At 36.5% G+C, this 27,128-nt stretch overlaps 1 protein-coding gene across 1 annotated transcript in view; it reads right to left on the bottom strand.

Moving 5' to 3' along the window:
- PCLO (piccolo presynaptic cytomatrix protein) overlaps positions 1–27,128 on the bottom strand; it is a 332,768-nt gene that overhangs the window by 171,486 nt on the left and 134,154 nt on the right. Inside the window, exons 4-6 of the mRNA XM_085216368.1 lie at positions 21,029–22,171; positions 9,273–14,331; positions 6,891–8,896 (exon numbers count right to left, since the gene is read on the bottom strand). Coding sequence (XP_085072494.1) covers positions 6,891–8,896; positions 9,273–14,331; positions 21,029–22,171 — 8,208 coding nt within the window. The remainder of the gene's footprint in view (positions 1–6,890; positions 8,897–9,272; positions 14,332–21,028; positions 22,172–27,128) is intronic.

Genomic DNA, 27,128 nt, shown 5'->3' with positions numbered 1-27,128 from the left:
GGTCACTTCTGCAAAACAGACACATAGCTCCTAAGGGATTTTGGATCTTTTGAAAATGATGCAGATTGCTTCGAAAGTAATGCCTCATATTTACTACAACATATATAGAGAGAACAATAACATCATTTGATAGAGCAAATTCTCAAGTACTAAACACTATTTTTCAGCATAGTCACAGCTATGAACTATGCATTTTGACTAGTGATGAACAAGAATCTGCATGTGCTGTGATTGTGCTTCAAAAGCAAAGGAATGATGAGGCTGTGAGTGTCTCTTCTATGTCCTTGAAGCACAGATAAGCAGAATCAGATCACTATCTCTCTACTACCTTCATGGATGAGAGAATGCTAATGGTGCATATCAAATAAATTATTAATCTCTCCCCTTTGACGGAAAAAAATGAACAAAGGGTAAGAGAGGAGAAAACTGGCATATGAGGGATAATAGGAAAGAGGATCCAGATGAAGGCCATGAAGATGATCAGAGGGCTGGAACATCTCGTCTATGGAGAAAGTCTGTGTTGTTGCTCTTCAGCCTGGAGAAGAGCAGGCTCCAGGGGGATGTTAGAGTGGCCTTCCATTACCTGAAGGGGGTCACAGGAAAGCTGGGGAGGAACTTTTTACATGGGCAAGTAGCGACAGGACAATGAGAAATGGCTTTAAACCGGAAGAGGGCAGATTTAGACTAGATATTAGGAAGAAATTCTTTACTGTGAGGATGGTGAGACACTGGAACCAGGTTGTCCAGATAGGTTGTGGATGCCCCATTCCCAGAAGCATTCAAAGCCAAGCCAGATGGGAATGTGAGCAACCTGGTCTAGAGGGAGGTGTCCCTCCCTATAGCAAGGGAGTTCGAACTAGATAATCTTAAAGATCTCTTCCAACCCAAACCAATCTGTGATAATATGATGACACAGAAACCCAGATCGTGTTGTTGTTTTTTTTTTTCCCATGCAGTTAGCATGAGCCCAACAGAGGTACAAAAGAACAAAAGGAATTCAGTGGGTACATCTACATCTTCTCTGGATTTCTGGCCTGAATTCAAACTCAAAATAAGATCTGTCCATGACCAATGAAGCAGCCGCATATGTAGCTGTGGGACACCCTTCAGGGACATAGGAACCCGTGTGCTTAGCCAGACCCATTGACTTAATCTATCACTACATATTTTAATGTACTATTAGGTTGACCCCAGTAAACTGAATGCAAATATAGGAATCATTCAAATCAGGCCAATCTCAGACTAGGCTTTAAGACTGGTGTACACATGGCCAAGATGAAGGATCAGTTGCTAGCAGTGACAGAAGAAGAGTTTCATTAAACCACATCCCACAGATGCCACTTAGATTTCCTAAAAAAAAGGAAAAGTCTTTGCACTTTAAATCTAGGATAGTCTTCCATCATACAACCAAAGATGATTCTTCACTCCATACTCTACTATACCAAATACCAGTTGTTTCTGCACAATGCAATGGCTGTTATACTGAAAGGTGACTTTTAAAGAAAAGAAAATGTTCTATCTTTTTTTCTGGATCAGATCATAAGACTAAACCAGAAAATTAAGTCACCAAATTAAGTCTTTTGAAATTACTATCATGTGACTACGTACCTCACAGATCACTAAAATGAATATAAGAGCTATAATAAACTGATAACCCCTTTTAATTAGTTTTAAGAACAGTCAACATGAAACCAAAAGAAACACCAACGTTCTGGGCTCCAATGAGGACAGAAATCTGGTTACCAGAAATTCTATCATGATGCTAAGAAAGGAATCTATTCCATGTTTCCAATGAAAGTAAACAGACACTTCCAACCCCAAACTTCCCTATGGGGCTATCCCTGCTCTTTATCTCTGTTCATTTATCTGCTTGTTCACCCAAGCAGAACATCCTTCACTAGCATACTGATCTGATGACCACTTTAGTCCTGAAAAGATGAGCAAAACATACAGATTGATATATGGAAGCTTTTAAATGTACTGGGAGCCACTACCTTGTTTCCCTTCTCCAGTAGCCAGATGACACAGTAATGGACAGCTCCAATCACTAAAGACCTAATCTTTATTTCTGAAGAGGAAAACAGCTAAACATATGTTCTTTGCAATTGAAAATATGAAATGATATCAAATATAAATTGTTACAATCATGATTCAAAATAGATACAGCTCACCTAAATGTGACATGCAGTAAGGATTTATCCAAACCCTTAAGTAAAGTTGTTGGTGATGAAAAAGAAGAATTACACTGTAGTTACAGTATCATGGACAAGGCAAAAATGTCATGGTATGAAAGGCAAATGTTAATAAGGTAAATTCCATTAGCTTGATTTTAAAATGAGGAAAGCAATTATAGGGAACAATATTTGCACTAATTTACATTTATTACCTACTTATATTATGAGGTGCTATAGATTTGAGCCAACACTTTCAGATATCAGGCTCTGTATTTTTAAAATCAGTTAGTAATACTCTAGAAGACAAAATACAGATTAATGTGCTTTCTTTCTTTCTTTTTTTTTTTTTTTAATGAAACTTTAGAGATCAGAATTAAAAAAATCACATCTGCTCTTAAAACAGCAATAGATTAAGTTCTGCAAATTTTATTTAAATAAATAAACAATCTTTGGGGAATTTTCTTGAAATTATTTCCTTTTGTACTGTAGTATATAGATTTGAATTATATATGCCTTACAGTTGCAGCAACTAACACATGCTGAAAAATTTGAGAAAAGTGTTAACTCTCTCTAGAATTCATTCAAATTGTGGATGCTTAAGGACATGATTTATACCCTGAAGCTGGTGGGCCATTGACAGATGCATCTTTGCATTAGTTTCAGTAATACAGACACTTCTTCTGAGGTTTTATGCACTGCTTAGCTGTAGATGTTATGTAAGTATGACAGTTCATCTGCAAGATCTTCTGTCACTTGCTTCAATTCAGTTGAACAGACATTTTACATCTAAGGTAAAAGGCAGACAACTTCCATCTTTGATTACTCAGATGTAATGTGTACAAGTGCCAAAGTTGACTGTGACTGTTGTGTGACTTGATTATATGATGCACTGGCGTAAATCTATTTCTTTATTAAACTAGTCAAGTACTCAATTTTTTGTTGCTGCTGAATGGGTTGATTTGAATTCAAGGGCTAGAAGGACTTCATGCCCTCAGAGAAACCATCACTGTGACATCACATTCCATGGATGCCCAAACAGGACTGCAGGGCAGTCTCAAATATCACACCCCAGATATCACTGGGGAACTCACTACCACTGGGACCTCAAGTGGCACAAAGCTCACAAAAGAGAAAACTGGGTATCTTTGCATAGAAACAATTCTATATGGGTGGTTTCCATGCCTCTACTTCGTTACTGGCAACCTGCATCTCACAATTTTTCCTTGACACAGCTACACTTGGTTACTCACAGAACTGCACTCCCTAAGAGCTACTAAAGTAAGCAAAAAGCATAGCAATTCTTTTACTCTAGGATTAATAGGAAACCACCATCTGTGTTCATTCTACTGCTCGCAAAATCTATTGCCACTATAAACAATGAAGTAAAATGTAAATGCATAACATGTTATCTCAACATTAAATGTGCTGTCACCAAAAGCAATATCTTCTGGATATTTATCATTAGATGATTAGCAGAGAGATTATTTCTCAGTCTTTCAGTTCTACTAGACTGGATAAAATATCATAATTTCCTACAAAAGGGACATTAAAGTACATAAAATTACAGCAGTAGTTGTAAAAAGTAGAAATACAATTTATCATTATATTCAGTCTCCATCATCTTTCTCTTGTAATATTATAACAAATATATTTTTCAATGGAAGAAGGATATGAATGATGAAAGTGCATTACGTAGAGGGCAAAGTCATTTTACTGTAATCCTTAAAACAAAACTATTTTATTCCTACCCTTTTAGGCTCACTGATCGCATGAAGATAAAACTTTTTTATAAACTGCCACAAAATTATGTCTGTGAAACATGCAGATGACCACATCACATGAACCTCTTTTCACCTACAGTGTTTATAAATGGAAACAAAGACATAATCCTGAAGTCAAGAACTATTAAAAATGCAATGGGACATTCATCCATGCAAAAAATATCCCCTTAAGTAGAGAAATACATCTTTTATTTCCATTTTCTTTCTTTACATTCATCACTGCCTTCTTCTTCTAAGTGAACTGTTTCACAAGTTATTCTGCATTGAACTTCATTGTTCTGAATGATGTATCTGATCCCCTCTGTCTTTCCTTTTTTACAAGTAGGCAAGTAGGTGCTCTCCACTCAATAGGCACAAAAGGGAACACAGAGAATTTATAAATGGCAACTGGGCTCTGCAAAATAATAATAAAACAAACAAAAAACAAAAACAAACAAACAAAAAAAACAGCTGCAATCCAAAAATACTTCAATGTTGATGAAATATTTTCATTTCATATTTTCATTTCATAATTATTAAGATTATCCATAAATGATCTTGAATTTAAACTTCAGTATAATAACAGTATGTTGTAACAAGATAAATCTGCAGTAGAAAAAAATGTCATCAAGGTTTATACTTTCTCAACAGTGCCACTATGTATATATTATCAGGAGGAATTTTTGAGTAAGACTATTAAGGCATAAAAGAAGAAAACACTGTCTGCTTTTTCCTGTAGTTTTGAGATGCGAACTTCTAACACCAGGTTCTTTGTTGGTATCAAAAATCATAGTTATACTGGAATGAATACTGGAAGTCTTCTGGAAGCTGAAGATCCTTTCTTCCCAGTACAACTGGATTGAGTAATTAAGAATTGAAACTCACACAGATAATGCCAAAGCAAATTATGCCCATATTTCCAGATGCTGATGATATCATTAGATTACTTTCTGAGTCTTTCTAAGTATTTTTTTAATTATGTATAACTTCTGCTGGCTTATTTTTCAACTGATTCCAGCCTAAGCTAACTGAACATAAGAGCCTGTATCAGAAAGAGAGGGGAAAACATACCTAGCACTTGACATAACATCAGGTCGGAAAGCTGCCATGATGGCCATGCGAGGTTTGCAGAGCAGTTTCCCTACCACATGCCACAAGACACGGTTAACACAGTCCACTTTAAAAACATGGAAGATTTTTACTTTCCTTGCATTAGTCAATTTGTAGTTCAAGTTCCAGAAAAAATGCCCGTCTCATTGAGTTAAATTGTAAGCACTTTGAGACATGGACTATATTCTGCTTGATGACTACATAGTAGTGTAAACAGTATAGTTCATTACTGTTTGGGATCAGAGCAAAATGATAACCATGTGGGTAAGTAATGAAAGCAAGATTTTTGTTTTCGTGTCTTCATTAATGAATACTGTACATGCTCAAACTCCAGCATAAACTTCTAAAAAATCAGTATTTATAGAATTTATCATCATCCATCACTGTACAAAGAACACAATCCATATTACATATATATGCAATCCATATTACATATATATGCATATAACATAAGTGAAGTGAATCATTCGTCCTCAGTAATAGTTTCACTGCACTGCCAATTAGTGTATTATATTACAATTACTCTCCAACATCGCGTACAACTCAACCTTTTATTACATCTGCTCAACATTTTTCAAGGTGCTGTTCTACATGAAAGGAGTGTTCATGCTACTGTTTCTCACGCTGTTAATCCTGCATTAGGGAATGATGTTGATACGTCAAGACTACAGTTTTCCCTTCAAACTACTAATAATGGTTTTAAGCAGTGATAGCACAGGAAGTACTTAATATCTGATCAAATATGTAAAGCTGTAGAAACTGCTTACAATGAGGTTCTCATAGGGTATAACCAGACAAACGTGGTCACTACAAAGTATCAAACACAGAAGGACAAACTCACTTTATTCTATTCAGTCTGTACTACAGACTTACTTATGTATTCACAGACAATGGAACATAAAAGACAAAAATTACAGAAGTCAAATGGCAGTTCTTCTAGAGCTCTTACAAGTTAGATACTGACCCTACAATTGACAGAATGGATTCAGACAAAAGGACAGCCAAGAACATGTTAAATTATGTTTTTTTGTTTGTTTGTTTTGTTAAACAATACTACTTCCTCACATTCATTAACAATGGATTGATTCCCAAATCAGAAATCTTCTCAAGGAGAAAGAATGCCATAGAAATAGAAAATTTATAATGTCAGTCCTTTATTATTCAAAATTGTCTCTATCTGAACTAAAACCAGTACATCTCCCCTGACCTCATAAGAAACAGCACTTGCATAACTTCTTGGTAATTCTTCCTATCCAAAACAAACCAGGAAAAAAAACCTATTTCTGGTCTTAAAACCTTCAGTTTGGAAGAGGTAAAAGAAGTACATACACACTGGGACATAAGATTACCAACAGTATCACAAATGGCTAAAAATCAGCTAAATCATGAAATTACAAATCTGGTGTCATCTGTCTCAAGGGCATATACAGTAATTCCAGTGTAAATACACTACAGACCATGCCACATGAGCTGGGTGTAGTATTATTAGAAAAGAAAATGTTTCTCATTTTCTAGGAATTGCTAGTAACTATTTTATTGGCAGTTAAGTACCATTTAAAACAAAAACTGTCGTTCAAATTTTGAACAAATATTTGTTGTTCATTTTTTCCTGAATCTCACTAAGACTGTGATCTCAGTTCCCCTATTTCCAGGCAAAGCAATGACTGAAATAGCCTTGCTTTAGGCAGCAGACATTCATTGGGACTTATCAGCATGTTGAAAAGACTACATACATAGCCACTGCTAATGAGTTTATCAGCCCTCATGCTATAATAGTCAGCTGTACAATTGCATACCGGAAAAAAAAAAAAAAGAAAAAAAAAAAAAGAAAACAAATACTTCTTACCATGAAACCCTCAGTGTACTGAAACTGAGCTCTGGAACTGTCTTCTGCTGTGGGACTCAGGGGCTTAGGATCAGACATAGAGCGCTGCATCATCTTTGCTGCCTTTGGGCTTGATGGAGGAACCTTGGCAATGTCAGCATGGAGCATCTTCTGAGGGCTGATGTCATCAGTGATGGATTTTTCGTATGGTACAAATGCTGACTCTATAACTTTGCTTGGTGAAACAGGTGAAATGGGTGAATAGAGAACTTTGGGAGATTTGGGAGGGGAAGGGACTACCTGCAGGGTGGAGTCCGGACGAAGGTGAGATGAGTAGCCTATTTCTAATGGTGTTGGGCGTTTTTTATCTTTCTGAGGGGATGAAGCTGACAAATACTGGGGACTCTGATTGTCTGACTCTGTCTCTGTTTGACACCCCAAACTTTCTCCTTTATATGTCTTTTCTGGAGCTGAAATGTGTTTTATGATTTCAACCTTAGCATCCAATCGAGCCCTGATTGAAGGTGTTCTTATTGTTCCTACAGGTTCTGTTTGTACTGAAATCTCTGCTACTGTCTGAACTGCAATACTAGACACTTTGGAGAATTGTTTGGCATTGTCTGCCTCTGTAGTACTCTCACTGTATTTCCCTACACGAGGCTTTCTTCTAGATCTGCTAGAAAGATCCCATTCATCTTGATCTTCATCATCTGTCTGGACACTTGTATCAACACTCTTCTTAGTTCTTCGTCTCCTGTTTGTGTAACCTCTGTCTGCTCCGTCCTCATCATCAGTTTGCACTCCACTGTCCACTATCTTTTTGTAGCATCTGGGCTCTTCTTCCAGAGACTCCTCCAGCTCCTCATAGGGACCACGTAATTTTGGCATTGAACTTCTCTTTTTCAATTGCTTCTCCTCTCTAATATCAATATCTTTCAGAGACATTTCTGAAACAGAGCTCAGGATACCAGACCTAGGTATGTATTGGGTAATACCATCTGACTGAACTGTATACCAAGTTTGGCTTTGTGGAATTTCAATACCCAGCACTCCTGAAGCTGTAGTGGTTGCATCATCAGTAGGCCAAAATTGTCCATTTTCTGTGGTTGCATACTGTCCTTCCAAAAGGGCTTGATCTGTGGTTGTTTGTGGAGAGCCAGTTCCTGAAGGATCATAACCATATTGATATATTTGTCGAATTTTTTGTTCCTCTAACTGTTGGTGGAGCTGTTGTTGAAGTTGTTGGAATTGTTCAAGTTGCAACTGTTGCTGGGCTAATGTCTCTTGTCTCATCATATACTGAGCTTGCCGTTCTTCCTCTTGCTGAAATAAGAGATGATGTTTCATGGATTGCAGCTCCTCAAGCTTTTTTTGCACCATAAATTTCTCTTGTTCCCTAAATCTTTGAATTTCCTGACGTTCCCATTCTAGCTCTTCAGCAAAGCGTTGTTGTTTAATTTTCTCGAGTTCAAGAAGTTCACGCTCCAAATCAAGCTGCTGCTGTTTGCCTTCTTCAGGGGCAATGATAAGAGCAACCTCATCTTCGATTACATCTGTATAAACTTCAGATGCTGTAGCAGGTATTAAGTTGGTTGGCTCAGTGGCAATAGCTTCTAGAGTAAGAGGTGGTAAGCCTGTCTCAATATCAAGAGTAGCACTTGCATCTTTTTCAGCTGCCATTGTTGTCAAGAAACTGTATGATCTTGGAAGTGGTTGATTTTGTTGCAAAGTTGATAATGAGGGCACTGAATCAATTGTTTGGAGAGTAGGTAAATCTCTGACAGTAGTACTGAAAATAGAACCAGGTTGTGTAGTGATGGCAAATGTAGATGGGATTGGAGTTGCTACTGAAGAATAAACAACACCATTGGATGATCTTAAAACACTTCCAGCGCCGAATGGGGAACTGAGGGATGATACCATTCTTGCTTGGGAATACTGTGGTGTACTGATCCCGATGCCAGAAATTACCTGTCGAGTCTCTGGGTAAGGACCAGTGGTCTTGCTTGAGTAATCCATAACCTCACCTGAAATTACAGGGCAAAGTTACAGTCCAGTCCCACAAAGAATGCTGCTCTGTGGACTCTGATAGTCATCTCATCTTGATGAATTAAATGGGGAGGGGAAACTGCATGCAAATCTTCAGGTTATTGATCTATTTTAGATGTGAAGGAAGCAGCATTTCTTAACATGCAGGCACATGCAGGCATCTCTGTGCAAAACACATATGTAAAATGAAGAAATGAAATACAGGTGTAATCCAGAATTGTTTGTCACAATGTCCAAAAGAAAACAAATCAACAGAAGGGGAAAAATAATAATATGTAAAAAATCATCCTGAAATGAGATGAGGAACATCATAATCACATTTCAAAGAAAGATCTGCAGCTGTGTCATACTGACCTGAAGTAACTCTTCCAGAAGTAAGATCTACTGCTGCATCAGTTGCCCCAACTCGATAATCAAAGCTATTCTTGCTTTTATATGCAAACAATCCAGCTTCTGATAAATTTGTGTCAGACATAGATGGTTTCATACCTCCCATTCCTCGGTAGCCATATGACCCTGAACGATCATATTGATAGTGGTCATCCCTGTAACCAAATCGGTCCTCAGGAAGTGTAGTTGGAGGTTGCTGGGCTGCACAGCTTCTACCAAATGGCAGTTTATAAACCATATCACAGCAGACAGCTCTTCTCCCTGCAGTCAGGTCCACAGGCTTTTCATCATCTTCTATTACTGTAGTTATGATACCTGAAGTAGTTTCATCCATTGTTACAACTGTTCTGTGAGATTTTGTAGTGCTGAGGTCAACTGCTCCAACCTCCATCGGCTCTTGAGAAGTGGAGAGATCAGTCCAACCATTTGTGACATTAACTGGTGGTACAGTAACAGGCTTTGTAGCAGCCCATGTCACTGCATGTGTTGAAGTACCTAGGGATAAATTTATTGGCACTTCATCTCTACTTATAGGGAAAGGCTGGCTGCTTGTTACTCTGTATGCAGGCTCAAAATGTTTTGATGTTGTTAGCTGCAGTGGAGTTGTCATTGCATGTCCCAGATCCACAAGGCTGTCTGTGCTGGCAGAGTAGCTTACAGTGGCAGTGCAGGTCATGACAGCTACTGTCTCAGTGACTATAGACAGAGAAGGATCTGCAACGCATGCAGTACTAAGATTTATTATGGCTGGCTGAACAGTACTTACTGGCCTCCCAGATGCATCACCTGAGGGCATTTGCCTTCTTGCATCCATGGAAACAGAAGACAGATCCATACAGCTGTCCCTCATTTCAATATCCATCTTAGTTAAAGTGCGAAGATCAATGACATCACCCAAAGGATGGAATTTTCCATTCTCTCTGTACCTGGGTTGATCTGTTATATATATTGGCTCTGGAGGTATACTAATAGCAACACTGCCTAAACCAACACTGGGCACTGGGCGCTTCACTACAGACACTGTGGTTTTGGCTACCTCTGTTGTTACTGCTTCTGATTTTGAACTAGATACTTTTTCAAAAGTTGATTGTGTGGTCATAGGAATAGTTTGCAAAGCACCTGTAATATACATACTCTGATCTGCCATACTTTGAATTTCCACAGCTTTCATGGATGAAGTAAAAATTGGTTGCATAGGCTGGGGAATCTGTTCTTTAGAAGGTGCTTCTAAAGGCCAGCTGGTAACAGCCTGGCTAGTGATAGCTTCTGTGGGAGTTCCAGGCTCAGATGGCAATGTGATGACAACATAAGTTTCCTGTGAGGGTTTTGCCAACCTTGGTGAAGATTTGTTAGAGTGTGGAGATAAAGGGGATGTGGGAGATGCTATTTTGTATTCAGATGAAGAGACCAAATTCAGAGTCATACTTGATGTCAATGACAAACCTAATGGTTTGGGCTGTGTTTCTGCTGGCTTATGAACAGCTATTGGGAGTGGAGGAACTGCTGGTTTAGGAGCAATTGGAGGTTTAGTTACTTCAGTAGGCCTGTGACTGAAAACGAGCCCTGCTGGAATAGAGGACGGCTTGGGTGGTACAGGAGGTGGTGTTGAGGTGTATGTTTTTGTGATAGGTACCACATGATTCTTTAATACAGCTGCGGATTCCAGTGTAGCAACACTTGTTAAAGGTACTGTTGTGGGAACTGTTGCCATGGGAGCCTGAATCTGTGACTTCTTTTTGGGATAAATGGCTGGTTTGGGTAAAATAGGTGGAGGTAAAGGCGGAGGAGGAGGAGGTGGTGGTGGTGGGGGTGGAGGTGGAGAAGGTTGTGCAGGAGAATCCAAAGAAGAGCTTCTAAAAAGTGAAAATACTTTGGATGTTAGAGCAGGAGCTGAGGAAGGCATGGAGACTATGCTGGTCTTACTTACAACTCTGGGTGTAGGTACAGAAGGTGTTTCTGATGCAGGCTCTTTAACTGAAACTGATGCTACACATATGGGTGGTTGATCAGACGTAGCACCAGTCAAGTTAACCCTTGTCATATCAAGACTCAATTCTTTGTGTGAATCTTCATGATGAATTTTGACAATGCCAGCCTCTACTGTACTTTTCATTTTTCTAGCTGCATCCTTTTCTGCTGAGGAGATATCATAAGTAATGGTATCAGCTGCATACTGCTTGGATTTTGCAACTGTAGTGGTGAATACTGAAGGTGCAGTTTCAGGCAAACAAACTGCAGCTTGATGCACAGTATCCATATCTGAGGCTATAGTTGGCCTTTTAGTGGCTCCGGCAACAGATTCATAAGGCATGCTCACTTCAGAGTACTCTTCTGTAGATGTAAAGGGAACTTGGGCTATTATGTCTTCAGAATCTGCTAGTTTACTTACAGCATCTGCTGTATCTACATAACTTGTGGTTGCACTATCTATAGGTGATGAACTGTCTGTGGTGCAAACAGAAGATGTAGATGATGTTAAGGAAGCTGTATCAGAAGGTAAAATTGATGCAGCACCTTCTGATATCTCAGAATATGTCAACATCGATGTTTCATGAGAAATTATTTCTTGAATTTCTCTAGCATAATCTGTTAAGTATTCGTCTTCGATTTCCTCTGCTGTAAAATGCTGTGTTATTTTAACATCTGGAATAGAAAGTGCTATGCTACTGAGAGATGATACATCTGAGATTGCTGAAGTGGTGCTTGATGTTAAAGATGTGCTATCTGCCATTTCTCCAATACTAGATACCTTCGTATCAGATGCAGGAGCAAAATCTGAAGTTGGCTGTGTTGGACTGGACCCAGGAGTTAGCTGCATTCTTTGTTTTTTCATAAGCTCCTCATAAGCAGCTTCTGCATCTAACAACTGCTTTTCTTCAGTGGTGGAAGTTACTGTGCTGTCTAATACAACTATTTCATGACTTTCTGGAATAATATAAGAACTAGAAACAATATCTTCTTGAGGCACAATTGAACATAAAGACTCTACACTATAATAGTCTTCCTGTAGATCAGTAATTTTCTGTGGTTCATCATAGATCTGTTCTGAAGCTCTTATTTTTTTCTCTTTTCCTCTCTGCTGTAAATATTCATTATTCTCATCTTGTCTCATTCCAAGATTAGTATCAACAGTTCCATTGTAAGTATCCTCTATTAAAGACTCATAAATATAATCCTCTATCAGCATTCCACCATATAAAGATTCTTTTTCAAATACCTCATCTTTTTCGCTCGTAATTTGAAAAGACTTGGACTTGTGGGTCTTATGAATCATTTCCTCATATACCTCTTCAGCACTTTTCAGTGTCTTTTGACCACTTTCCTCTTTTAGGACTCCAATTAGTTTTTCATCTGTTGGTGAGTATAGAGAGACAGCAGTAGGCAATTTGTAAACTTTTTGTACTTCTATTATTTTTTCTGGGCTGATTTCAAATCCTTCAGGATCTGATTCAATACTAGGTGAGTACTCCGAACAGGAAGATCTGTGCAACTCTTCCATTTCTGCTGCCTGTCGTAATTCTTCTGTTGGAGAGGCATCTTCAATGGGAGAAAGATTGCTTGGAGGAGTCTTTGGACGCTCTCTTCTTCTCTGAGCTCTCAGTTCATCCTTGTCCTTTTTAGATTTTTTGCTAGAACTTTTTCTTTGTTGCTGTTCTAGCTCACGCTGTTTCTCTTGTTCCTTTAGCAGTTCCTCTTCTTCCCGTAGTTCTTCTTCTTCTGAAGAATCTTCAATAGTTGGAAGAAGTGGACCATGAGACCGATGCCTAGCTTTGCGCTGCTGTTTGCTCTCGCCTCCCAGTTTTTTGTGACTAGGACTGCTGTCACTGTCTTCATCAAGTGATGATACTGAAGTAGGTGATGTACCTGGTGTGAAACTAGAAGCATGTAAACTAGAAGACCCTTCTCCTCTAGATCTATCTTCAGGTGAATCTGTAAGACTCTCCATCTCTAGCTCAGGCTCTTCATCAAAATACAAAATACCCTTCTGTTGTTCAGGTGTCTCAGAATATTTGCTTGTTATTGTACTATTTAATTCTATTGTTTTGAAACGCCGAAGGCCTCCTCCTCCACTTATAGCAAGTTCTTCACCATCTTGACTTTTAGTTTCCCTGTATTTTGGCTCTGGGCTTTCATCAAAAGTCTCATCATCATCATCATGCCATGAATGTCGTCTTCCTGCATCCTCATCATAGCCTGCACTACTTTTCCGTGCCATTCTCCTATGTTTTCCTGCTGTTCCTTTGGCTTTGCTTTTCACTTCTTCTTTCTTTTGGCTTTCAGTTACACTGATCTCTTTGAGTTGAGTTCTAATGAATTCATCATCTTCAGAACCTGAGGCATCTTCATCAGCACTCATCTCTATAATTTGTTTTCTAATGAAGTCTTCTTCATCACCAGATCCCTGACTGTCATCTCGTTTGTACTCATCACTACTTGAAGAGCCAACACTAGCTCTTCTTTTTCTCCTTGGTACAGGTGAGTTTTCACTCTCACTGCTGTCTTCCACAGAATCATAGCGTTGTCTTCTTGCTGGTGTGTCATCTCCTCCATCTTCTTCCTTGTAGTCAGTTTGGGACGAAGCACCTCCCTTGCTATCTGCTGCAATGGTTCTTTCACCTTCTTGAGTAGCTTTTAAGTCTTCCTCATCAGAACTGTAAGACTCTGGAGTAACTGGCAAAGGCTTTGTTTTATGCTGATCCTTTGTCTGTTCACTGTATGCTTCATAAAGTTCTTTCCTTTTCAAAGATTTTTCATCAGCAAGTGTACTTGCCTGAGCTTCCAAAATAGAAAGGACAGTACTTTCTAATTTAGCTAGATCTGAGGGGCTCGGTGGACTTTCTTGTGAAATAGTGTCTTTTTGACTAGGTTCTCTGGGTAAGTCCTTTTCATCACTGGGGATATGACTTGGAATTTCACCAAGTGAACTTGATATCCCATCAGAAGAATACCCGGTGTCACTCAGACCTTGTGGACTTTTCTGTTGCTGAGAGCTTGATGTATCTGATTTGTCATCCTCCTTTTCCTAAAAAAATAAATACATATCCGTGTGTATATACTTATATATAAATTCTTTATGTCTCCAAGCAATTACATATGTGTGTTTTTCTAAAAGATGAGCTAAAGTCCAAGATGTAAAATTTTAAGTCAAATTATATTAAATCATAAATGACTAAACACTAATTCTGCTTTGCAAAGCCATTAACTATGCTAACATTTAACTATGCTTTGCCTGATTTTTCACATCAGTAAATGATATTATAAGTTGTAAAATTTTAAATGCAAATAAAAAGCAAATAGAGTAGTTAATTGCTTTCAGAATCCTATCTAATGATAGTCTATCTTTTGTTCACATGTGCACGGGACAAATTTTTTGTTGGCTAATTTAAATTAACATTTAATTACTTATCCTTCAAAATTACCTACAGAGTTCTACATATAAATATAGCTTACCAAACAGCCTGCATTATTTCTGGGGACTACTCCTTACTTTGCCCATTTAATCTTTTACAGTTCCCTAGAAATATGTGAATCTTCTCAAATTTTGGAGCTTTGGTTTCGTTTTTCTGTAGTGTTACAATTGTAACATAAGAATACACAGAGTACTGAAGCATGAGTTAACGTGGTCTGGAATGTCCCCATATGCATACAAACATTTTCTCAGCAGTTCATTAAAAATGAGTTTCTCAGTACATTTGTAATGCAGAAGTAAGCTGATGCTAGGGAAGTATAATTGTATGTGATAAAAGCAAGACAGACAGCTATTGATCAAAGGAAATAGGAAGAAAACAAGGCAGGCATATGCAACTGAACATCGTAACCAATACTTTCCTACTTTCCATTGGATAACAAAATATGAAGAATATCCTACAACAAATATTTTCACACCAGTTTCCCTTCTCCTAGATGTGAAATGCCTCCTAATTTCTCACAGCTGTGAAATTCTCTACTTACTGGAAGAATCTCATCATCCAACTAACATAATAACCCTGTTTCCAAATGACAGCTTATCTTATTAACAAGAAGTGTCTTCCTTTCCAGTAGTAATTTGTGAACAAGCATACCAAGTCTCCTGATTTTAATAATATGATGTGACCTAAGCATTTATTATAGCACTCAGGTACTATCAGAGTCATTGGAGGCACTGGAACAAGTTGCCCAGAGAAACTGTGGATGCACCATCTCCGGAAGCATTCAAGGCCAGGTTGGATGGGTCCCTGGGCAGCCCGATTCAGTGGTTGGCAATCCTACATATGGCATGGGCTTGGAACTAGAACCGTCATTCTACGGTTCTACGATGATTCTATGATTATTTATCAATTTTGTTAATCTAAGTCAATGATTTCTGAAGTAGACCTAACAATTTACTTAAATCTGTGATTTATCAGCATTCTTAGCATTATGCTGCATTCAAGAGAAAATACTGTGGAACAAATACAAAAAAGTCATGAAAGTTATTATAGTTTTAGTACCATCTATAGTTTTATAGTAGGTACATTCACACTTATGTTTAGTTGCTGTCAATTTTTTAATATTTTGAAATGTTTATTCACACAAAAGTTATATTTAAGGACAAAATATCATAGAACAAATATTTGTTATTGTCAGTTATTTTATTTTCTAAAAGCAGTCCATTTTTTTCACTATTTAATTTACAGTTAAAGTACCTATTCTTGCCTTCAGGCATGTCACTGTGCACATAATCCTCCACTAAAATCACTGGCAATAAGATTAAAATAATCTACTCATCAATATGTAGTTTAATAACCTACATTTCGGAAAAATGATTTATTATATACTTAACAAAATCAGATATTACCTTGGATAGAAACCACATCTGTTCTTAACAATACTGAACCCAATATAATAAACCAAGTATCTGATTCTAGAGCAAAAGTTGTTGCATTTAAAAATTAGATTTGACAACAATTATTTCTAAGAACAACTCTGCTGATAAAGCTGTGTTTAATACATAAACAAGGACAAAACTCCAAATGCACTCTAAACAGCTCTGGGAAGCCATCATCACTTAAAAACTTCAGAACTCATTATTATGAAAAAGGTACTTTTGGATATTCTTCAGCCCATAATGATAGAATCATATGGACCTTTCCTATCAGGTAGAAAATGAAACAGAATATATATAGATATTTTTAAACTTGTCTTTATATCTTTACTCCTATTATTATAGAATATTTTTAAGGGATATTTATTGGAATATGTTTTTTAAAAATATATTTCCAGTTAAAACTAAAGGATTTTTTTCATCTAGAAATATCATACCCCCATTACAATTTCAGCATTTGTTATTTTGTTTCTAATATGTTTATACTTGCAAAGACATACCCAATTATGCACACGTCATCAATTTAGATTAGCTTCTAATCTAAACATTAGCTTCTAAACTAAACAAAACATTGTTCAAGCTCAGAAAGTCTCCTAGCAGTTGATGGACAGACTGTGCCCAAGTAGGGAAAGTGAGTCAATGAGAGTTCCACAGAGAGACGAAGTGATAAAATGACTTAAAAATCATATGAGACAGAACATGTTAAATAAGTAGTTAACTTCAGAAATAAACAAGCAGGTGGGCATGGAACAACCTTAGCCATTCTCCTAATCTGAGATAGTAACATTATCTATGTGTCCAATGTGTAGTATCTACTCAATGCCCAAACAAGACAAGATGGAACTGACTGCTGCTATTGCCTGATATATTGATGAACTCCAGCGTACACCATACCACTGCTATAAATAATAAGATACTGAATGTTGGAAAAAGCTGCTATTTGTACAGTAAGGTGAAGAAAAAGTTCTATAGTAGTTAGGGACTTCCCTAAGCATAAATGTGACAAGAAAATCCAGCTTTCTTTTCAAGGCTGCTATTATATAAATATATTTTCTATCCTTTTTATATGTAGAGTTGTCTGATGCAAAAAAAATCTTTCACATCATGCTTTAAGATAATATGCACGCAATTTATGAGAAGCAACATTTGGTCTTTATGCATTTTTTTCCCTCCTTCAAGTATTCTGAGATAAAGGAATTGTCATTAACTTTATCTGCTCTTCAATGACTAGTAATCTATTTTGGATAAGATCGGCCATCACATATATGAAGACATCAACAAACTTGTAAACAAATTGTATCAAACACAAGCTTTTTAGGCAAACAACAAACTGTTGAGGAAAATATTTCTAAGGATTACACATATATTTGACAACTGTTAGAGAATGAAAAATGAATGAAAAATGTATCTGAATCAATAAGGAAAAAACTTTTGTTATTAATGCAACCTCTTTAAATTTGTACTAATGACAAACATGACCTAATGTTGGATGCACTCCTACAATTCCAGTGGCGTTTCTACAATGATGGTGACAGTATATCATAAAACTATTTCAGAAAAGAAGTTTTTGCTTATTTGAAAATAGGTGATATCTAATTTACTTTAAAATGGTCAGTCGGTCATCAAATGAAATTAGAACTCTTTTAAAAGAAAACTCTGATATAAAAAAAGTCTTGTCAGCTTTTAAAATTATTTATAATTCAGTAAGATTAATAAAGGAATAATAATGAATTACGTTCCGTTGCAGAAAATTTATTGTGCAGACAAACTCATGATTTTGAAAAGGTCATTCTCTTTATAGAAGCAATATAGTTATGTGCAAGCTGTCTCTGATTGAATAAACTATTAAATTTTTTTTTTATATTATCAAAACATTTTATTTAACAATCTGAGCCCAAAAATCTGCCTACAAATGATCCTCTTCTTACTTATTTTGTCTCCCTCATCCATGTTTTGTAATTAAGAGCATCATAATGTCAATTTAAAATATATTACAATATCAGAATTTCTAACCAGGTATTCAACCAAAGCACATGATCATTCTTCAGTAAATATGAGATGGCAATGATAAGGGCACTTACATCATGCGGCTGATGTATTGTAAACATGTACAAGTTACACCACTATAACATGTTTATTTAGATATAATGAACTACTTTTATGTTAGTTGGGAGTTTTCAAGACAACTGTTACACACTGACAAATCAGTATGTCATAACTGTCCCAGAATTCTAGGCATCCTTGTTAGGTCAATTAATTGCTACTGCATATGTAATTACAAGATAGTTTATTAGGAAAAAAATACCTGTAAATCATCAGCAAAGACAGTTTTTTACTTTATATCTCTTTGAACAAATTACAGTTTAAAATATGATTGAGAAAAAAAACTGTGTGAAGAAAAAATGGCATTATGATATCTTGAACCATAATTTGAGGCCAAATCTTTAAAAATGTTTCAATATTTAACTCACATTTATTTCAAAGGTTCTCACATCTCTAAATATAATTGAGATCTGACATTTTCCAAGCCTGGCTTTACTGTAACAGATCTTTATCCTCTACATTTCTTTTAAGCCTTGTTGGCATGTTGCTGACTTTTTTTATCCATGAAAAATGAGGATAATGTAATCTAATTATTTCACTGAGATGCTACAAGAGTTAGTTAATCACCATTTTCACATATTTTGATATAAAATGGCATTAGTCATTTGTTAGCTGCATCTTTACATCGTTATTTAGAAATACACCTGAAATCCTTCATAAGATTCTGTCCTGAAATATATTATAATCTTCAGTGTATAAATATTGTCTTTTAATTATCCAAACAGTATCAGTGAAAATACCAAAACTGTTATTTCATCCTCCATTTCTGTCACATGTTTTCTTGGGGAGAATTGTATCTAATGTTTAAAGTAAAGTAGGGTGAACATTAAAATATAATAATAATAATAATAATAATAAAGAGTTATTTTCCTGAAGCATAAACTAGGTGATACAACAGCTTTATCTCCAGAATTTCAAAATTCCAAGTTTAGAATTTAATTATTTTTTAATTACTTTTTTTTTTTTTTTTTTTTTTTTTTGTCTGTGAATAGCTATTCAATTGTCATTCTTTCAATTGTGGGGTCTTTTTATTTTTATTTCAGCATGTTCTAATTTTAAAAATACTTAAAAGATGACATCTATGTATTTCCTTTTATGAATTAAACTATTATGCTTTATAAACTTTAGTTAAATGTGCTTCAAAGTCTAATGACAAAAGTAAAAGAAAGTTAAACTTCATCCAGGGAGTTAACTCAGGAAGTTCTGATTAAGTTAGAAGGCAGTGAGAGTGATTAAGTGAAACAAAAGTGAAATGCAGGTATGTGTGCACCGTATAATATATCAAGAGATAATTAGAAATAATATACCATAAAAATCTGTTGCTATCAGAGACAGAAGTCAAATACATGTATCTTAGATTTCCCAAGAGTGTCATGTGTTTTCTTATCTTCATAGAACACAAAAATGACCATATCGGACTGAGAATAGAGAGTGATGAAAACTTTTCACTACAGAAGTTTTTGAACACACACACACACAAAATAGAAATCTGAATAAAAACAAAACAAAACAATCAAGTGTATTTCTTAGGTTCACTGAAATTAATGTATGTTACTATGAAAATGTGTCCAAAGTGACATTTTGTTAATTTGCTCTTCTTGGAAATTGCTGCACTAGAGTCTCATGCCTAATACGAAATACTCAAACGCATATTTCATTTTCTTAGATCTCTTTCTTGTTTATTCCAGAAGTGAGCATTTTGGCTATGTTGCTGAGAACAAAATTTGTGTTCCCTCAGTACAACCACATGATATTGCATCTCTTGATAGCATTCTATCATATAAACACATCATGTGATGGAAATGTATCAGACTGCAAACATGATTTCTAAAAATAATAATTTTTAACAGAACTCTCCACAGTATGATTTCCTAATCAGAATAATTTTCTGCCTAAATACCTTGGTTATCAAACAAAAAAAGAAATAAACAAAAACCTGATATTTTTTACGGATTTTACTTTAAAATATAATTTTGGCAAGATTGGACTTTTCTCCTAAACCTTTTCCTACTTTAGTAATATAATGTTCAGCACCCAACTTTCAGTACTGATGCACAAAAAAAAATCAACTATCATTTGTCATTTATCAACAAATGGTCTACGTTACCCACTTCCACTGATAAGTAGCTTGTTATTGGCTTCATATTTAGGAAATGAATTTACTTAGAAATACAGCCTCCTAGCACATTATATTATAAAGTCATCTAATGATCTGAATGAAGAGCTCATCATGAACACTACTTAAACACAGGATAAGCAGATGAAACATTTAAAAGATGTGAAGACTACGCACTTTAACATAACATTTTCAAGCATTACAAAATACTCCTAAAATGTTTATCATCCTTTAGTAGTTCAAAATACTGTGCAACTTATTATCAATTATTTGCTTTTGGGATTAAGAATTATGAAAATGTTCCAATTTCAAAAATTAAACTCCAAAGTCTTGAGAGTCTAAAGAAGGAATTAAAGAAATTATAAATATTTGAAAACCCATAAAACAGACTTTGATTTAGTTTCAAAGCTTAACTATTTAAGCTGAAAATCATGCAAGAACTATTGGAAAGTTGCATGCAAAGAGCAAGACTAATTGGTGAAACTCTCACTCAACAAGAGTACTTCTATCACTGAGAATCATCTTGTATCATTCATAGGGATGACCCAATCATCCATAACAATAAAGAGCAGGAAGATGTAAATGACAGGGTCCATCAGGATGGGACTCTAAATTGTAACAAAGGAGAAAAACATTTAGAGGGAAAAAGCTACTTACTATTTTTTCTCTCACTGCATCCACATGGTCAGATCTTGGCAGACGTGACACTGGAACAGGAGTTTTTTCTTCCTCCACTTTTTCAGTTTTTGAAACCATCTGTGGAATTCCAGTTGTCAAATCCTCTTTCTTAACATCCTCTTGCTTCTTTCCATGCAGTTTGTCACAAGGTGCTTCAACATCCACTTTCTGTTCAGTAACGTGCTCTTTTGTCTCAGCTGTAATTTGCTCTTTTTTGTCCTCTGGATGTGGAGTACTTTTTTCCAGGAGCTCAGGTTTTTTATCTTCTTCAGATTTGCTTAAAGCTTTCTTTTGATCTGAACTTACTGTTGCGGGAATTTTATCTTCTAAAAGTGTCTTTGGCAGCTTATCTTGCTGAAGTTTTGGTTCTTTTTGATCTTCTTGTTGGATTTTCTCCACTGAAGAAGTTTTCTCAATTTTCACATGTTGAAGACTTAGATCTTTCTGAATTCCATGTTGAATTTTATCAGCTGAAACTGCCTTGGACAATCTAATTCCCTGAAGTTGTACATCCTCTTTCTGAGTTGCAGGTTGGATTTTGTCTGCTGATAATGCCTTTGCCATTTTCATCTGTTGGAGTTTTGGGCCTTCTTTCTGAACTCCATGTAAAATTTTGTCAGCTGAGGGTATCTTTGCCAATTTTGCCTCTTGAAGTTTTATGTCCTCCTTTTGAACTCCATGCAAAATTTTATCAGATGATGGTGTCTTTGTCAGTTTTGTTTGCTGGAGTCTTGAGTCTTCCTTCTGGGAGACACGTTGTATTTTATCAGATGAAGGTGTCTTGAAAAGTTTGCCCTGCTTAGATTTTGCATCTTCTTTCTGAATTCCTTGCTGGATTTTATCAGCTGACAATGTTTTTTCAAATTTCCCTTGCTGAAGTTTTGGAACTTCCTTTGGAACGCTTGGTTCTTCTTTAGGTTTTGTGGCTGCTGGAGTAGGCGGTGTGGAAGTCTTCTGTGGGGAATGTGAGACAGCAGGCACAGGCTGTTTTTGAGGAGTCGCAGGTGGTTTGGATACTGGTTGCGAAGGGCCTAGTTTTGGAAGTGGCACCTTGCCCATATCCCCAAGTTGTCCTGACATTGCCCTTTGGGTCTGACAGTTTAAGCACAGCCATTCCTGTACCTGTGATAGAACAGACATATGAAGTTACTTATATGAAAACGTAACAGTAAAATACATTGTCCTGAAAAACTGGTGACCTTTATCTACAAAATTTGCTTATGTATTTCCAACACATATTGTTTTCTAAATCCTTTACAATCTACCAATAGTAACTTTACCTCTGACTTGGTAAATCTCTCTAACTTTGACAAACTCTGTGCTTTTTCTTTTAGAAGTTACCTTTCTCTCTTGAATTTTTGGTATGTTTTGCAGGTTAAGTTAATATGGCAGTAACCAAGGAAGAACATCTGTTAGCTCTCTTCTTCACAATCCCTTTTATTCTACTTTCCAGAAAATCAAGAAAAGAAAGGACAAATCTTCATAAAAGACCTTTTTTTGCCAATTAGCCAGCTACTACATAGAAGAAATCAGACTTTTTGTAGTGAGGTTTGGGATACAGTTTCTTTAGAATAGAAAAATGACTTTTCAAAGACAGAAATCACAGAATCACACAATCACAGAATTGTAGAGGCTGAAAGGGACCTCTAGAGATCATCTAGTCCAACTCCCCCTGCCAAAGAAGGCTCCCTAGACCAGATTGCACAGGTAGGCATCCGGGTGGATATTGGATCTCTAGAGAAGGAGACTCCACAGCCTCTTTGGGCAGCCTGTTCCAGTGCCCCATCATCCTTACTGTGAAGAAGTTTTTATGCACATTTGTGCAGAACTTCCTATGCTTCAGCTTGTGGCCATTTTCCCTTGTCCTATTGCCGCACACTTCTGAAGAGTCTAGCCTCATTCTTCTTTTCTCAAGGCTGAACAGACCCAGGTTACTCAGCCTTTCCTTATAAGACTGGTGCTCCAGGCTCTTTATCAACTTTGTGGCCATCCGCTGGACTCTGTCCAGGAGATCCTTGTCTTTTTTGTACCAGAATACAGAAAAATACTAAAAAGAAAGAAAAAGCTCCAAAACTTTTGGATATGATAATAGATAATGAATCTCTACTTTGCAAATGAAATATAAGGTCTGTGCCGCACCTTAAAATCTTTTAGTGCTTGTTTCTGATTCCTTTTACTGTGATGATGGATTGTCTCACCAAATCAGTTGGTGTATTTCTTTGATTTAGTTAACTTAGCAACCTACTGAATACAAAATACATGAAAAACAGCGCAAAATTGTTCTAATAGCTAATAATGTAAATAGCATTACTGATCAGTATAGATGACTGATCAATTATATACTATTGGATATTTTAGAATTTTGCCCAGAAAATGAGGCATCTAGTTAGAATAAGTGGTAGAAGTGTGATATCCCAGAAACACACATTTTCTATTACAAATTAATTAAGTAATAAATGATGTAACACCAAAAGCAGAGACTGAAAATCCAGGTCTGTACCGTAGCAGTAAAGAATGCCTAAACTACAGGATTCTAAATATCAGACTCCCCACTCTAGTTTTGATTTCATAAATCTTGCCTTTTTCTGTGAGAGGCTTAATATCAATAAAAGAACTAGTAGGTCTCCTACCGAGAGTACTTCACTTTTGGTGATGCCAGGATATTGTCATTGGTCATTTCTCAACAAGAACATCTGCTGTAATAGAGTTTGCTGTGAACCACTTTTTAAAATTTTAAAATAGAATTAATATATGTGGAAACAAATTTCGTCTTAATCTATGAAAATTAAGATTGCACTGTTATCAGGAGTCTAAAATGCCTACATACACTAAATAAATTTCATTATAAACAGAATAATGAAAAAAGAACTGATCTGCTGTATATTTTATTCTTTTCTCAAAGATTGCTATATAAAGTTGAGTAGATAATTATGATAGATCAATTTTAATTCAAAATCATTCTAGATTCAAATAGCTTGTAAAATCAAGAAAAAGGCGTTCAATACTCAGCTTCTTTTCATAGTACCATTTTCACATGACATAATTTCAATTTATTTCCTGGTAATTTATCCAGTTTCTAGGGTTTCTATTTTTTTTCTACACATAACACATTTAACTCTTATCCCATTTAGTATCTCTTCATCTGCAACCTCCTCACTGCTCATTCACGTTCCCCTTCTTAGATTCACACACAGCAGCACTAAGCACATCATAGGACAAGCTTCTTAAAAAGAAAAATAATGATAATTAAGATGAACAAAGGCAGCCGATGATGAGTGAATTAGCAAATAATGTTTAGTGTAATGTTTGCCAAGAGATGGAAGAACCAGTCATTCCTCCCTGCCACACTGATGTAAGCACTGTTGGTGAGATGACCTGGAATTGTCCAGATACACAATGATTTAATGAGCCTTGCTCTTTGGACTTTTGTTATCTTTGCATCTACTTTTCACTTTACTTTCTTAAAGTTCTATAGACACGTGCTTTATAATACAATCTAAGTTTTTATAATCATGAGGATATTTGATAACAAAAGAACCTTTAAAAATCTTCTTATATCACCAGCCCTCTAGCTCCTGATTCACTGTCAGAATGGTTCTCTGTAAAATTAAATTTTGTACCATGAAGTCATATGCTTCAGTTTTAGACTTGACGTTTCCTCAGTTAACCTCATGCCCTGAATACTAATTTTGCCTAAGGCTATCTTTTCAGTTAGCCTGTCAACCCAAGTTTATTAAGACTTAAGAAATGGACATCATCTTCCTTCAGCAATCTTTACTAAACAAATTTTCTTAGTTCTTTACAGAAATATTCACACCCTTTGGTTCCTGAGTTGTCAGTAGACATTCTTGGTATCACAAGTAATACACATGTGCATTAATGTTGTAAATACACACTTCTTTCCTTGTGTCTTCAATAATCCCAACAACCCCATACTTCTGAACAGAACAAAGGAGCTGTTTCTCAAAGTTCTCTTCATTCAGTTTAATAAAAAAAGCAAACGTCATCTTGAGAATTTCATACATTCGATATTCACTGCAATGGTCTATTTTGCAAATATCATGCAAGGGCTCAAGTATTTCAGTTCTTTTGCTTTGTATTTAGTAGCCACAGTGTCAAAGGCGTTTAAGTTGAAAATCATAGAATCACCAAGGTTGAAAAAGAACAAGATCATCCAATCCAAAAGTCCACCTACCACCAATATTTCCCCACTAAACCATGTCCCTTAGTACAACATCTAAACATTTCTTGAACACCTCCAGGGGCTGTGACTCAACCACCTCCCTGGGCAGCCTTTTTGAGCACACTGCCAGTCTTTCGGAGAATAAATTTTTCCTAATATCTAACCTGAATATCCCTTGGCACAACTTGAGGCCATTTCCTCTAGTCCTATTGCTAGTTATGTGGGAAGAGAGGCCGACCCTCACCTTACCATAGCCTCCCTTAAGGCAGTTGTAGAGAGTGATAAGGTCTCCCATGAATCTCCTCTTCTATAGACTAAACAATCTCACGCCCCTCAGCCGCTCCTCATAATATTTGTGCTCCAGAACCCTTAACAATTTCATTGTCCTTCTCTGGACATACTCCAGGGTTTCAATGCTATTCTTGTAGTGTGGGAAACAAAACTGAACACAGTACTCAAGGTGTGGCCTCATCAGATAAGTACAGGGAGAAGATCACCTCCCTGGTCCTGCTAATAACATTATTTCTGATGTCAGGAAGTCATTAGACTTCTTGGCTAACTGGTCGCACTTCCGGTTCATTATCAGCAGAGTGCTGACCAATAGCCCCAGGTCCATTTCTTCCACACAGTCTTCCAGCCACTTTGCCCCAGACCTGTAGCACTGTGTGGGGTTGTCATGGCCAAAGTGCAGGACCCACTACTAGGTCTTGTTGAACTTCATCCCACTGGCCTTAGCCCAGTAATACAGCCTGTCTAGTTTCCTCTGATGGGCCTTCCTACCCTCAGGCAGATTGATTTTTTCTTTCAACTTGATGTCATCTGCAAACTTACTGAGTGCACTCAATCCCCTTACCCAGATCATCAATAAAGATTTTAAAGAGGACACGCCTCACTACAGACCACTGGAGAGCACCACTTGTGACCAGTCACCAGCTGGATTTAACTTAATTCACCACCACTCTCTGGGCATGACCCTCCAGCCAGTTCTTTACCCAGCGAAGAGTGTACCTGTTCAAGCCACTGGTTACCAGCCTCCCCGGAAGAATACTGTGGGAGTGTAATGTGTCAAAGGCTTTGCAGAAGTCTACATAGACTATGTCAACAGCCTTTCTGTCATCCACCAGGTGAGCTGCTCAATTATAGAAGCAGATCAGGGTGGCTAAGCAGGACCTGCCTTTCATGACCCCATGCTGGCTGAGCCTGATCCCCCTGTTGTCCCACACATAGTGTGTGATATCGTTTAAGATGAGAAGTCAACCATTCAATCTCCTTGCCAATTAAGGATTTCACATTGCAATATGTCAATACACTATGCATTCCTAGCAAATATCAATTGGCAAACCAAATTTTTTTTCTAATTGAAAGCAACTCAAAATACTTAATGTATTTGAGAAGGTGAAAATAAACACTGCATCCCACAGAACATCTCTTGATTGGCCTCAGAAGTCAAAAGCTTTAGTTTAATCTGGAGAACAACTAACTATTTTGTCATGGATGGAGTATACCTTTATCCATTTCTAATTATTTCTCACCTCTCCTCTCAAAATCAAATCATAAAACCAATATAAGAACATAAAAAGGATGAAGAAGTACATATCTGAAAAAACAATTTCCTTTTGATTTTGCTATCTAAAATAACCACATTGACAAACAGAATCTTTATCAAAAACTATGTTTTAATATAAAAAAATGGAATACAGTTATGACAAGAAATGTATGCTTTTTCTCAGTAATTACCTAATTAAAATAAATAAAAAGAAAAAAGCAATTACTAAAATACATTTCTTTTTATGCAAGTTTTTCTTCTCTTTCTTTGTTACTTTGACTTCTTTGATATGTATAGATTTTTGTGTTTCTTAAAAGAAACACAACATAATGAATAGACATTTACTTTCG

Source organism: Meleagris gallopavo, chromosome 1 (genome assembly GCF_905368555.1).
Source record: "Meleagris gallopavo chromosome 1, MGAL_WU_HG_1.1, whole genome shotgun sequence".
In the NCBI taxonomy this organism is placed as follows: domain Eukaryota; kingdom Metazoa; phylum Chordata; class Aves; order Galliformes; family Phasianidae; genus Meleagris; species Meleagris gallopavo.
The sequence above is the reverse complement of the archived record's forward strand: the minus strand, read 5'-3'. Positions and strand labels throughout refer to the sequence as shown.